General features: G+C 38.0%; 1 protein-coding gene across 1 annotated transcript in view; it reads right to left on the bottom strand.

The window, feature by feature from the left end:
* PPP2R5A (protein phosphatase 2 regulatory subunit B'alpha) overlaps positions 1–13,052 on the bottom strand; it is a 42,771-nt gene that overhangs the window by 17,121 nt on the left and 12,598 nt on the right. Inside the window, exons 2-3 of the mRNA XM_048299809.1 lie at positions 7,532–7,728; positions 2,373–2,474 (exon numbers count right to left, since the gene is read on the bottom strand). Coding sequence (XP_048155766.1) covers positions 2,373–2,474; positions 7,532–7,728 — 299 coding nt within the window. The remainder of the gene's footprint in view (positions 1–2,372; positions 2,475–7,531; positions 7,729–13,052) is intronic.

Below are 13,052 nucleotides of genomic sequence, written 5' to 3'. Positions count from 1 at the left end.
TCGGGAAATACATGAAAGCCCCTCTATCCAGGCCATTTCAGGAAGCAAGTTGCAGTGGCCATTTCTGGGTAAATGAGCTCTGGGTTCTCCTGTATGCTAATGTTTGCAAACTTAAAAGCATAACAACAACAACAATCAAACTAGGGCACCAGAACAGATTCTGGCCACAACAGATCCTACCCAAAGAGACAGGCATGCTCAACTTGAGTTTAATAGAAGCTTTACTATTGGAAATACTAAATCAGGGGAGAGATGTTGGATTTAGTAGTTTTTGTTTTCAAAACTGGTCTGCTTGGGTCGAAGAGCTATGAAATACAACTCCTAATGCTTTAGTGATTCAATCTTGCAGGGACCACTAGAATATTTTTACTTTAAACTACCAATTCTGCCAACTCTGCAACTCCCTAAGCTTCAAAATACACAGTGGCTTTAAATGCCAACCTGTTCGACCTAGTTTGGCTGTTACAAACCACCTTGAGCGCTGCTTTAAAGCAACATCTTTCAAGTGCCACTCACTTTACTGAAGGTCTGCAGTCTTTTGTTGTGGCTACACACACTGGTAACTTACTAAGCAATTATGTCAACAGATTCAGGCAGAAAGGAGTAGAGATTCAGATTTTTTTCTTTCCTCTCTGAGAAAACTGGCTACTTGACTGCCAGATCAGGATAGAACTTGGAATTTGTTTGTAATTCATCAGTCACAAATCACAGCCAGCAAAGCATCCACATCTTCCCTCCTTAAGCAGTCCTTTAGACTATGCCAAAAATAATAGTATATTTTGCTGGGGAGGAGAACGGTTGTGTACAGCCTTTCTTCCACACACAAAATCTGACATTTCCAGCAGCTTTGTGCTCCTGAAGGGCAATTAGCAAGTTAGCCAACTCAGTCTTCTATGGTCCAGTAGCACACGAACTGTAAAAGGACAGAGTGGGAAACACAAACTGTTTCCATTGGGCTGCAAGGAGTGATCTATTCCCAAGACAGGATGAACAAGAGACACGGGAGGGGGAAATCCACAATCAGTGACCAGACAGCCTGACAAAAACTCCCTTAGAAAACAGCAAGGAAAAAACCTGAAAATAAAATTTCAAGTAATACCACAGGCTACAAACCTCTTTCAATTCCTCTCAGGCAAGCAAAAGCCACAAGTGAACTGATCACAAAATGCACAGGTCTTTTTCTATGAACAAGACTAGAGTTTAATTATGACCTAAAGTGAACTAAGCTAGCATTTACAAATTTTATCTCTGAGACACAGGTATTTAGAAGTCAGATGGTGCTGCTACTGACCACAGGAGACACTTGCTTAGCCCTTGCACCCTCCCACCCAACAAAATCAAGCCTCTCATCTAGTTCAGTTACAGCCATTTCTGCTATGAATTACAATCAGCCATATGTAAGAAAATAATGATCACAGCCTTTAACCCACAGAGCTATTTTCTGTGGTAACTTGATTCTTGTTTGGTTTAAATCTCAAATGCTATGCTGAAGACGTACTTTTTATAGTCAGTATTAGAAGCCCAGTTTTTAAATAAGAGCATTTGTTGATGCATTGGAAATATAATATTATAGGGGCAGGGTAGCATTTTAGCTCTTAAGAGGAGAGAGCGAATGGTATGCAGATGTGCAGCAGCTTAATCTTCTACCCACGGCGAGGAGTTGCTACTTAACTTCTCTTTAACAGACACTACTTACATAAATCAGCAATGAGCTGATACCCGAGATATGTGCTTGTACAATGACAACTTCTAGGAGCTAACTGAAAATAAAATAAAATTCAGCAGCATTCCAAGTCAATCATGTGATTGATACAGCAGTGCTACAAAAACCACGAGCTTGCCACAGGAGCGCAACAATGGAATAACCACGCAACTGTTACCAAACAACGAGGATATTGTAAAGTTTTTGCATGGAGGGAGGGAAAAGGGTGGGAAGAAGGAGGGGATTTCTATTTGCTCAAAGGACAAATAAAGGCTAGTACTCCATTTTTTGTAATTATCATGAGAAACTGAACTGTTAATATTAACTTATATTTTATTAAACCTACACTAAAAAGTTGCTCAGTTGCACAAAACAAACCTCTTAGGTGAAGAACATAATTACCTAAAATACCCACAATTTTCATACATACACCACAATTTAACAGTGCAATCCCTCTGTTTAAAAAATAGTATTTAAGCCATTTAGAAGAGTTAACATTCAGCCATATTTATACATGCTAAAAAAAGCACCACCTTTTTTCCCCTCTCAAGTATAAAAACTCAATTGTACTATAAAAGCAATTTTTATGTTCTTAACAAAGGCACAAAATGACTGAAGAATCCACATTTCTTGCCATACAAGAAGGCTTGAAAGTGAAGAAATCACACACCTGTATGTGGGGCCATGAGGCTTCAAGAGTTGGTTCATCTTCTTCTGGATCAAAATCTGGGTTATCACTAGGTGGAAGTGTTCTGAAAATATTAGAACTAATCTGCAAGCAAAAAAAAAAAATTAATTGTATCACTGTTTATGCTTCCACAGATCACATGCAGTAAGGTACTGCATTTATCCTAGAATCAAATGAAACAAAACCATCTAAAAGAAGTAACATAATAAATCACTCCTTCATTTTTTCAAAACTGCAAAATACAAGCAGCCAGAAGTCTGAAACAGGTCAGTGAAAATAAGAAAGTAACTTTTGTCTCAACTGCTTTAGAAGCTTGTGGCCAGACATGGTCATATTCCAAAATTTTCCCTGAAACTACGGAAGTTAAAAAAAAATTCAGCTTCCCTATAAAAAACAATTTTTAACTATGTGACACCAAGAGCTCTTTTTAATAAGACCACAAATAAAATATAACTAACCAATTATGATTTAAAGAGATCTCTCTCCACATGTAAGGCAGACAATCCCAAAAACATATCTTATTCTAAAGTTCTTCACTTTACTTGATTTCGGGATATTTCTGTTTACATTTTTCACTTTTCACCTTTGAAAGTTTCAAGATGTTTCAAGGTTTTGGGAAGTTAGAAACATGTAACCATTCTAACTTTTCCATTTCACACGGTAGCTATTTTTTCTCGAAGTTACTCTAAGTTACTTTTAGTATGATACAGTCTCATCAAATCAATTTCAAAAGGACAAGTTTAAAAAAGGTTTCTTCAGGGATTTTTGAAGTATATTAAAGTCTGGATAGAAGACCATTCAGATGTCAAAGGAAAAATGTCATCTCTTGCACCAGATATAATGTACTGGATTTAAATCTCTAGCACGAACAAAAGAGAACATGAAGTTCATTTCATTTCTGCATTTTCTGCCATTCTTTCAGGAACAAGTTTAACCCAATTTTTCCAATCACCTTTTACACTCTTTTAGTCTTTTTGATCAAATCTGTTTCAAGTAGCTGCTTATCACTCAAGCCTACTAAACACAAAATAAACTGACAGTTTGCAGAAAATCCTCCTGCACATATTCCATGGAGTCTCCAAGGTGTTTGAAGAACCTTGCAGAAGGACTTCAGAAAGATCCTGAAGTCACCAGCTGGCTCTGCACAGAAGAATCAGCTGCCTCATTAAACAAGATACACAGCTGTTGCATAAAATGACTTTTCATTTCCTCCTATGCCCTTCGTTCTGTGTCCTGTCACTGTCTCCTGCTGGGACACAGCAAAGCTGTGGTGCTGCTGTCCTGGACTGGAAGGGCAATGATGTTCTGTAGGGATGGGCACTACAGCTGTCTCCGAGCTTAATGCACAGTAAAAATAACAAAAAAAAAAAAAAAAAACCCCAAACCAAACAAAGCCACCCAAACAAACAAACAAAAAACCCCATGAGAAACAGTACAGTTGTCCTTTAATGTTGTAAACACAAGGGACTTGGGATTCCAAAGCTCAAGAACAAAAGGCTGGGGGGGAGAGGACGGGGAAATAGGAGTCAGAGAACATTAATCAAGCTCAAAACCCAACATTGCAATCCTGGTTCTCTTATTTGTTTTCTCTGCTCTTACTAGGTGTTCAATAAAACCCTCCAGCACATGAATCAGTCTCTTACAGAGAATGTTCTACCTCTGCTTGCAAGTGCTCTGGTAACATCTCTTGAAAACGCTTCTTTTTCTTTCTACATGCATCTTGCTGAACTGAGCTGATCAGCCTTCAGCATAGAACCTCAGAGTAGTGAGTCAGTTTCATGTCCAAAACAAAGGTAATAAGTACTAAATACACTTCTGTAGCAGAAACAATTAGCAAGCCTCTCAGCCAGGCCTTTGGAAAACCAATTGCATGATTTTCAGAGTATTCAGTACTGCCGCTAGCATTAGTCATCTCCTGAGAATATATGAAACTTAAAATAAACCTTGCACCCTTTTTATGTACTAGCCTGTCTCACCCCAAAAAAGTTTATTTACTTTATTATGTTTGCAACATTTTTGCAAATTTTTCTCTATATCCTCTTCTATTATTTAAATCATTCTTTTTCTTTCTTTGGTGTCTTATCCCAAAACTGTGATTTCAGAAACACAAATCATAAAAGATTTTTAAAGCTGGATAGATTTCCAGATAAATCCATCATCAGCTTTCTAAATTAAATCTCAGTTTTCCAAAAATGTGCCAGTTAATAGACTGAGATTCAGCAATTATATTTTATTAAAACAAAACAGAAAAAAAATCCCCTATTGTCTGTACACTTGAGCTAAACATGTGAAAGATACTAAGTTCAATTCCAATTTCTGAGTGTACAGATTGAGAATACCTGATTTCTTTTAAATTCTGAATTCACAACTCATACAGCCTGTTAGGATAATCTCATTACACTGAAGTTTTATATGCTGCTGGGGAACAAGGCGAGGTTGACAGGCACAAGGAGATGAAGAGTAACGTGTACTGAAGAGACATTTCTGTTACGCTCCCCAAACTGATAAAAAGTAGAACTTTCTAACTTCCCAGGAAGTTTTAAAACTTAAAATATTCGCAGTGCCAAACCTTAATTTCCTGTTAGCTTCAGAGTGCTTTTAACAGAGAATTTCCAGAGAAGACACTAGTTTCAGATGACCTAGAACAGAGGTGCACTGACTGCTGTGCTACACCTTCAAAACTATTTGTAAGCAAAACTCCTCCTCAGCTGAAAGAAAATCAGGTTGCCCAGGGCACCAAAAAAATAACCTACAGTGTGTCCTGCACATCCGTTTAAACAAAGACTTTTTTTAATGATGTTGTTCCATCCTCAGTGGCTTGAAATTGTATCATTTCAAGCTCCCTACCTCAGGATCCAAGCAGAGCAGGAGCTTGTGTGGTACTGGCCCAGCAGCTATCCTGGCAACAGAGACCAGTGAAGGAAAGGAATACCAGAGACCTCCTCACCTGCACAGACCTTGCCTATGCACTAGTCAGAAACAACATTTTATTTCCCCTCCTGCTATCTCTAAGGCATTGTTGACTTAGCCTCCCCATGGCTCAGGCGACTCCAAGGAAACCTGTTTGAAACCTGAGGTTGTTTCCTCTGCAAGCTGGAGGAAAGGTGTCCCAGGCCTAGGGAAAGACAAGGGGCATTGGAAAGAGATTGTCTCTGATTTTGCCACTGATGCCACTCTGGTTTTTTCAGGGAATTTTTTAGTCTGCCTATCCTCTACTACCAGCCAGATGATAGCTGGGTTTCATTAAGGCCACTTCTATTTTTTTAATCTCAAAAACACGATCCTTCAAACTCTGCAGTAAAACCCAAATGTTTTTTTTCCTTTTAATGTAGGAACACCGAACAGCCTAAAAACTTCAAACCCAAACAAAACAAAAGTGAAACCGTAACTCTTCAATCTCATACAAGTTTTGCTACCCAGACAGGCCTCAAGCCTGACACAGGTGTTATCTGGAGGGAGAAACAGACCCATGCAGATTTTTTTCTGAAAGCTGGTACTTCGTCCTAATTCACAGCAGAGGCCTTTTCTGCTGCCAGTTGCCAGGGAGATTAGAAATACTATTCAAGCTTGGAAGGATCTTTTGTCTCAAGCTCTCAAAAAGCTCTCACTGAGCATTTAAAGCTCTCACTGAGCTTCTTCACTTTCTGTCATTTTAGGGGAGAAAAGGAGATGGAAATTTGTTATGGAAGGAAAAACAAGCATCCACAGAAGCCAATCATTTGCACAACAGCAAAAACCTCAAAAGACCAGCTCAACACCACCTTATCTCCAAGAAAAGAAAACAACTCCCATATAAAAGAAAACCTCCCTTGAACAAGTACTATGGGCTAGTTAGTATATTCTTTCTCCTAACAAGGGGCTACAGAGGGCACACAGAATAAGAAAATACTGCAAGGATTCAGGCTTGCTGCCACCAGCAGCAAGAAAAAAAAGACTAAGAAGAGGTGAACATACATTGTCCTTTATTTTCTTACATAAAAAATATTTAGGACAGAAAACCAAGTCCTTTAAAAAACAAAACTATACAAAAACCCCCAGTGTCCCCAGATTTTTTTGCAAAACTTAATAAGCATCTGCTGAAACAGCCAAAATGATTAAAGGGGTTCCAATAATCCTAGCCCTTCAGTATAATGGCAAAACTTCCACGGTTATTTACATTAAAGATCTGATCTTTCCTATCAGCTGCCCAGAAGAAAACCCCAACCAAACAACAAACAAACCACCAAACAACAAACAAAACAAACCTTAAGAACAAACTAGCTTGTACTGTACAGAGAACTACACAGGCTGTAGGCTGTGTATTTGAACTGCTCTGCTTACGTTCTGGAGAGCTCTTTTAAAGTCAGCATTTTATCTACGTAAACTTCACCAAAGTTTAGAGAACCATTGGCATAAATTCATAGGCACTAAAGCCATTCTTTTTACATTTCACATTTCTAGGAAGAAAAAAACCAATTTCAGATTATTCTCAAGTGTCCTTCAGTTGCGTTCCCTGTACACAGAGTACAGGCAGATCAAAACCATTACTTAAGCAGCATTTTAAAATGCACATAAACACCTGGGAAAGTCAGCAGATAACAACCACAAATATTTTGTTCATTAGCCATTAGTAGAAATTGCATGGGACAAGTCATCCTACAGTTTATAACCTCAGTAAACCACTTAGGCTACTCTAGCACAGCTCTCCAGGGCCAAAATAATAACAAACAGTCATATAAAGTATTTACAAAGCAGAGTTGCTTTCTTATACTATAAACCTTTCTGCTGTCACCAGTACCTGCAGCAATCACTACCAGAAAACTTCAGCCTAACTCTCCATTGCCACTAGTAAATAAAGATAGGCAGCACTGAAATATTGCCATTTGCTGAAAAACTTTAAAGCTTATCCAGACTGCAAGTATCTGCAGTGTACCGGTTCTTTCATTTTAATTAACCTGAATGCATCATGTTTCAGCTAGTAATTAAAACTTGAAAGTTGTTTGTTTTTACAAGCCTTTCTAAGCCAAGTTATCATTAACAAATTATATTATATTGTATAAGCAGAAAAACCAACCACAATTCTGAGTTAAATGCCATTAAAGTAATAAACTGATTAAGATATTTTATTAAAATTCGAACTGTAACAAGAGCATTCTACTTACCATTTTCACTATGTCAGCATAAGCTGATTCAACAATCACTCCACGATTTGTTGAAACATATTCAACCAGTTCATTCAGTGTTGCTCTCTTGATTTCTTTGCTTTTCAGGTCTGAAACAGAGTCCATGAAGTCAAAGAGCACACAACACTGTTGCAACTTCTGACAGAAAAGATCCTGCTGTTCATTGAAGGTGGCATCTATAAAAGAAAACAAAAACCTAAACACTGAAGTCTGTAGAAGCAAACACAGGATTTCTAAGTCTATTTTGTTGACAGGAATTTGCATAGCTACGACTTGTTTTTTTATGTGGAATGGTGTGCTTCATAGTCAGCAAACTAATAGCAAATTAATAAGCAATTTTGTCAAAACTGAAAATATCTGTTGGAATGGAACACCCACCATTCCCAACTTTTGGTACATGAAAGAAATAATGGACAAAGACACGGCAGTAAATATATTTACCAACAATGAGTTCCTGAATTAACTTTATTTGAAATACAGACATTAATGAGTCCCATCTCTCCCTCACCAAAAGTCATATCCAGAAGCAGTGCATCGTACTAACCTTTCATTCATCCGATTTGTCTCATTCTGTTCCCTAATCCTTTATTATGTAACCTGCTTAAAAGCTGTAAAATCTGCTTTGAAGGAACCTTGTCTTTTTACCCCAATGCAAAATGCTTCACATACTTTTGACATCATGTGATCAATGTTTCTCTGAAGAAAGAATTCCAATATTTCGAAAGGATTAATCCTGAGTTTTAATGCTTTGGTCTAAATAATTTATTACAATCCCAGTCATATAAGGGTTTTCCAGATGTTTTGGCCTATTAAGACAATGTGTTTGGCTGTGACTTAGCATTTTCATTTTAGCATTCAGTACCTCTGTAATCTGATAAGCAAAATTCCTCCATTAGCATTTCACATTGACTCTAAAAGAGATGGATTATCAAGCACTACACCTCGAAAATTTAATAAATCCTTAATATATTGTAACTGTTCCAAAGTTGCATGATCCCAACAAAAACAGGCATGGCATTAACTGAAAAATTGCTTTAATGTGCCTTTTGTTCTTAACTGTTTGTAGGGGTTCAAAGCCACTGCAGCAGTACAGCATCACCTCATCTATCAGCCAGTTGGGATTTCACTCACACTGGTGAAAAAATTGTATTCCCAATTTTATCTCCAAATGAAGAATGCTCTCCCCTGTAGAATTTTCATGACTCGTCTACAGCCTGACTACATCCCTTAGCATCATTCATTCACTGCAGTATTGCTATGAGCACTGCTGTTTCATCACCAAAAAAATTATCCAGACAAGAAAAAGGCAATTGAGTACTGAAAAATCTTAAGTCTCACTTTAAAACCTGAACAAATCACGAAAAACCTCACACTTCTCTTTAATGTTTTATGATCATTCTAATGAAACAAACTTCATTAAGTCTACACCTTCAACAGTTCACTCTGTGAACAGAATGCCTGTTTCTCAAGTTTCATACCAAACACCTTTCATTTTGTGGCTGGAACAACAACAGTCAACAGTAGGTTTAATATTCAGTAGTTATCTGGTAGAATTGTTTTGTTTCCATAAGCAAAAAGTAATTACTGAAATGAACTGACATGCCTCCACTGTCATCCATACTGCTCACTCTGCCCTGGAAATTCAGGCACCAGAATACTGTATTGTGTTCCCTTTCCCCACCTGACAGTTCTGATCCTATTAGCTGAGCATAACAACTTCAGGGAGCTTTTGAACAAGCCAGCAATTACTACTCCCTCATGAAGAACGATTCACAGTTTTGAATGTCAATTCTGCAGTTTTAACCATTTTTCTTTTGAATAAAATCCTTGCAAGATGCTTATTTTGCTCAGATAACTACAAAGACATGAATTGTTACACTCTGCAAAATAATGAACATCAGCTGTAAAAACATTTGTAAGTTACATAACATTTCAGCTCAGATCTTCTAATATTCTACAGCGGATTGCATGAGTAAGTATTGTATCATAGCAACAAAGCAGTAACAGTGACATGCTGAGGATAAAATCCAAAAAGCCTAATTTAAGGATCGGACACAGGGAGGGCAGGTTTTTTTGTCACTAGCCCCAAGCTGAGAGCCAGACTAACACAGGAATCGAGCCTACTCTTATTTTCCCTCACTACAAACTCAACTATACTCCAAGTTACAAAGGTCCACAAGTGTGGCACAGTGAGTACAATATAGTTAAATGATAAAAAATTACAAAAATTAAGAAAAAAAAATTTTAAATGAAGTATCACTAAGCAAAATTTACCTAGAAGTTTCAAAAACCTGAATACTTCTAACCATGGTTCAAACTGACTTAAGATTAAAAGCCAGTAACTAGAATTCATACAAAATAATTAAATCACTTATTACCTTCCCTAGGATACCAAATAAATTCCTGCATTAACCACTTTCAGTTACACACCAGAGTAACAGGGAATCTCTCCCCTACCATGCATCACCAGTCCACTTCATTAGCAACCTGAGCTCTCTCAATTTGTCACGTTTCCTCAAATGAAAAACCTGCCCATTAATCTGTTTTGTTACTATTAAAACTTGTAAAGTAAAACCAAAGGAAGTACCTTCTTCTAAGCATATGTCCTTTTTTCATAGTTACAAGGGGAAACACAGTTATTTTATTAACTTACTACTCTAGTCATCTTCAAGAGATGAAAATTATGTGCAACCATGGCAAAAAATAAGGCAACAAGAAAGCCAGTTCTGTTATACCAGCACAACCTGTGTTCATGTGCTCAATCCCTGCTTGACACATTGCACATTTGCCCCAGGAATGTTATGAAAGGTACCATGGGAACCACCAAGTGATTGAGGAAAATTTGTTTGGCAGACGGGGTCCTTAACTTTTCAAAGCCTTGCCTTTAACTATCCCAACACAGTAAAAGTTAGACAACAACAAAATAATACCACAATAGTTCATTCTAGTTCTAAGAATAAAATAAAGTGTGCCACCATAACTGCATAAACACTGGAGCTTTTAGCTTTAGTAGTTGAACAACCCATGGCATGATTTTTGAACTAGCTTCAATCTAATATTCTATGAAGATTTACATCGTACATGTGAAGTGCAAGATAATTGTTACTCTTCAAATACCCTAAATACCATAAAGACCATAGAAGATAAATTAGGTTCAAAGTAGACAGTGGGTGCCTCAATGAAACAACCCTGAATCAAGTATGATGATGGGAAATCCTGAAGACAAAAGCTTAACATCCAGCACCAAAAGAATTATTGCAAATTGTGATCCACTTTAATCATGACTTGCCTCTGGTCATTTCCATGATAGATAGTAGAGATCTTGTACCTGATTAAAATACTTAATTTGATTGTTGCACTTCATAATACTTAAATTCTCCACAGACTACTTCTACTGTTTACAAACCCCCCTCATCACCGACAGTAGCCACAACATTGAAGGACAAAAAGTAGCAAGCAATATGACTTGGAAGTTCTTCCTGAGCAGAAGTTTTAAAACACTGAAACTGTATGATTGTACAGATCTGTCTCTACATTGAATGCTTTCAGATTTGTAAGGGCATCAGTACAAATCTGATCATAGAATATTGAGTTAAGAGACTAATCTTTCTGGGGAAGGCCCAAGCAAAATATGGAAAGGGAAAGAATTCATAAGAGCTACTTCACTGGTTCATAACTGGAGACACAAACACGCTACAACAATGTCTTCCTGCAATATATTTCTCTCTTATGTTTACAGCCTTCCTCCTGGAAGGAAAAGAAAGATAATTCTCCTTTCTCAACACAATTGTTTACTTAAGACTTTCAGTACAAAGCCAGAGAACCTAACATAATCCTTGATTCATCAACAGAAACCAGACTCTAAATCCACAAAAACTCTCTCAAATACACAAATGACAAGTTCAAAATTCATAGTTTCCCTGCCAGCACAAAATAAACCCTCGCAAACATTTGCAAACATTTTCCATTTTTTTTAAGTCTCTCTAATTAAATATTTCTACTTTTTCCTGAAAGAGCTACCCCAGGAAGATGCAGAGGCCAGGGAAACAACCGAGGAGTTTTTGTCTGACAGACACTTAAAGCAGTTCATACACAGCATTTTCAAGCACTTAGAGGACAATGGTATTATGGAATAAAGTACCACACATCTCCTTAGAACCTGGTGACAACCCTACACTTCTACACAATTTCCTGACAAACTGAATACATGAAAAGGATCATGTCATAATTATGCTGCATTCCACAGTGCAAAGTTTAGGATTTAGTCTCTGCTGTCTGGTTATCTTTACTGCACTATATTCAGCTGTACCCAGTGGTGGAGGAATCTGCTCGAGCAGAACAAAGCCTTAACACTGACATGGAGAGAGGATCACGTGGACTATGAGACACCAAAGCTCTGGTTTTGGGGCTTTTAACTTAAAAGACTCAATGTTGTTGTACAGCCCGCTCCTTTCAGAGACACCATTAGTCTGAAAAAGAGGCAGTGTGATAAACTCTGCCCCACTTACATAAACCAAGCACAGGGAGGCCTATTTCACCTAAATTTAATATTTGCGTTTGTTCTGAAGAGCCCTCATGTACATGATTGTTGTGATCTCTCCTAGCATGAGTGTCAGTGCTGATGTCACAGGCATGCTAAAGCATTGTTAAGAGACGCAGTTTTGGTGAAGTTGATGTTACAACAGGGCACAGAGTGTTTCCATGTTCTCAGAAGTCTCCATCTGCAAGCCTGACAGGCAGCAAAGTCGGTGGCTGACCAAGAGATTGAGGAGAGAGGTCTCCCTCCCTGCTACCCCCTTTCCCATTTACTCCTCCCTTCCCCTTCTCTGTTCCAGTCACATCCATCCATCAGCACCGGCTCTGGAACTTGTCAGGCTCTTCCTAAACTGCTTTAACTCAATAACACAGTCATATTAGTGAGGTTAAATGGCTTCTGGAGGGGCCTGATGTGCATCAGCTCAGGCACAGGATTAGCGATGGGAGCAGAAGCTCTCTGCAGTGAGCTGCTAAGTTAGTTTACCATCTCCTCTGGAACCGTATCATCCAACTATTGAGGCATGAGATAATGTGCAGGTAAAATTTTTCAGTTAAGTTAGACACTTTAGAGAATAACACATTTTGGATTTTTTTTGTTTGTTGTGGGGTTTGGTTGTTTTGGGGGGTTTTGTTTTGTTTTAAATCACTTTAAGCTCCTTTTTAAAGAAAAAAATGTATACTGTATACTTGGCTACACTGGTAGTGTACAACATTCCCCAGCAACTCCATATATCCATAAGAGAAGTTCCCAAAATTCCAGCTGTTGGTAGCTCAACAGCCCAGGTGAAACTGATGGGGCTACTCAGATGAGCTCTGTGCAGCACCGTAGGCATCCAGGGAAGTCTTCATCAACAGCTTCAGGTTTTCCACATAAAAAAAGCTTTGTCATCCTAAGGAATAAGTACTATTTTTAGTAGACCAGAGTTGTAGGTTTCCCCTCTGCCCCCTCCAATCAGAATCCAAA

The sequence above is a fragment of the Corvus hawaiiensis genome, chromosome 3, assembly GCF_020740725.1.
Source record: "Corvus hawaiiensis isolate bCorHaw1 chromosome 3, bCorHaw1.pri.cur, whole genome shotgun sequence".
NCBI lineage: Eukaryota > Metazoa > Chordata > Aves > Passeriformes > Corvidae > Corvus > Corvus hawaiiensis.
This window is presented reverse-complemented; position numbering and strand designations above follow the sequence as displayed.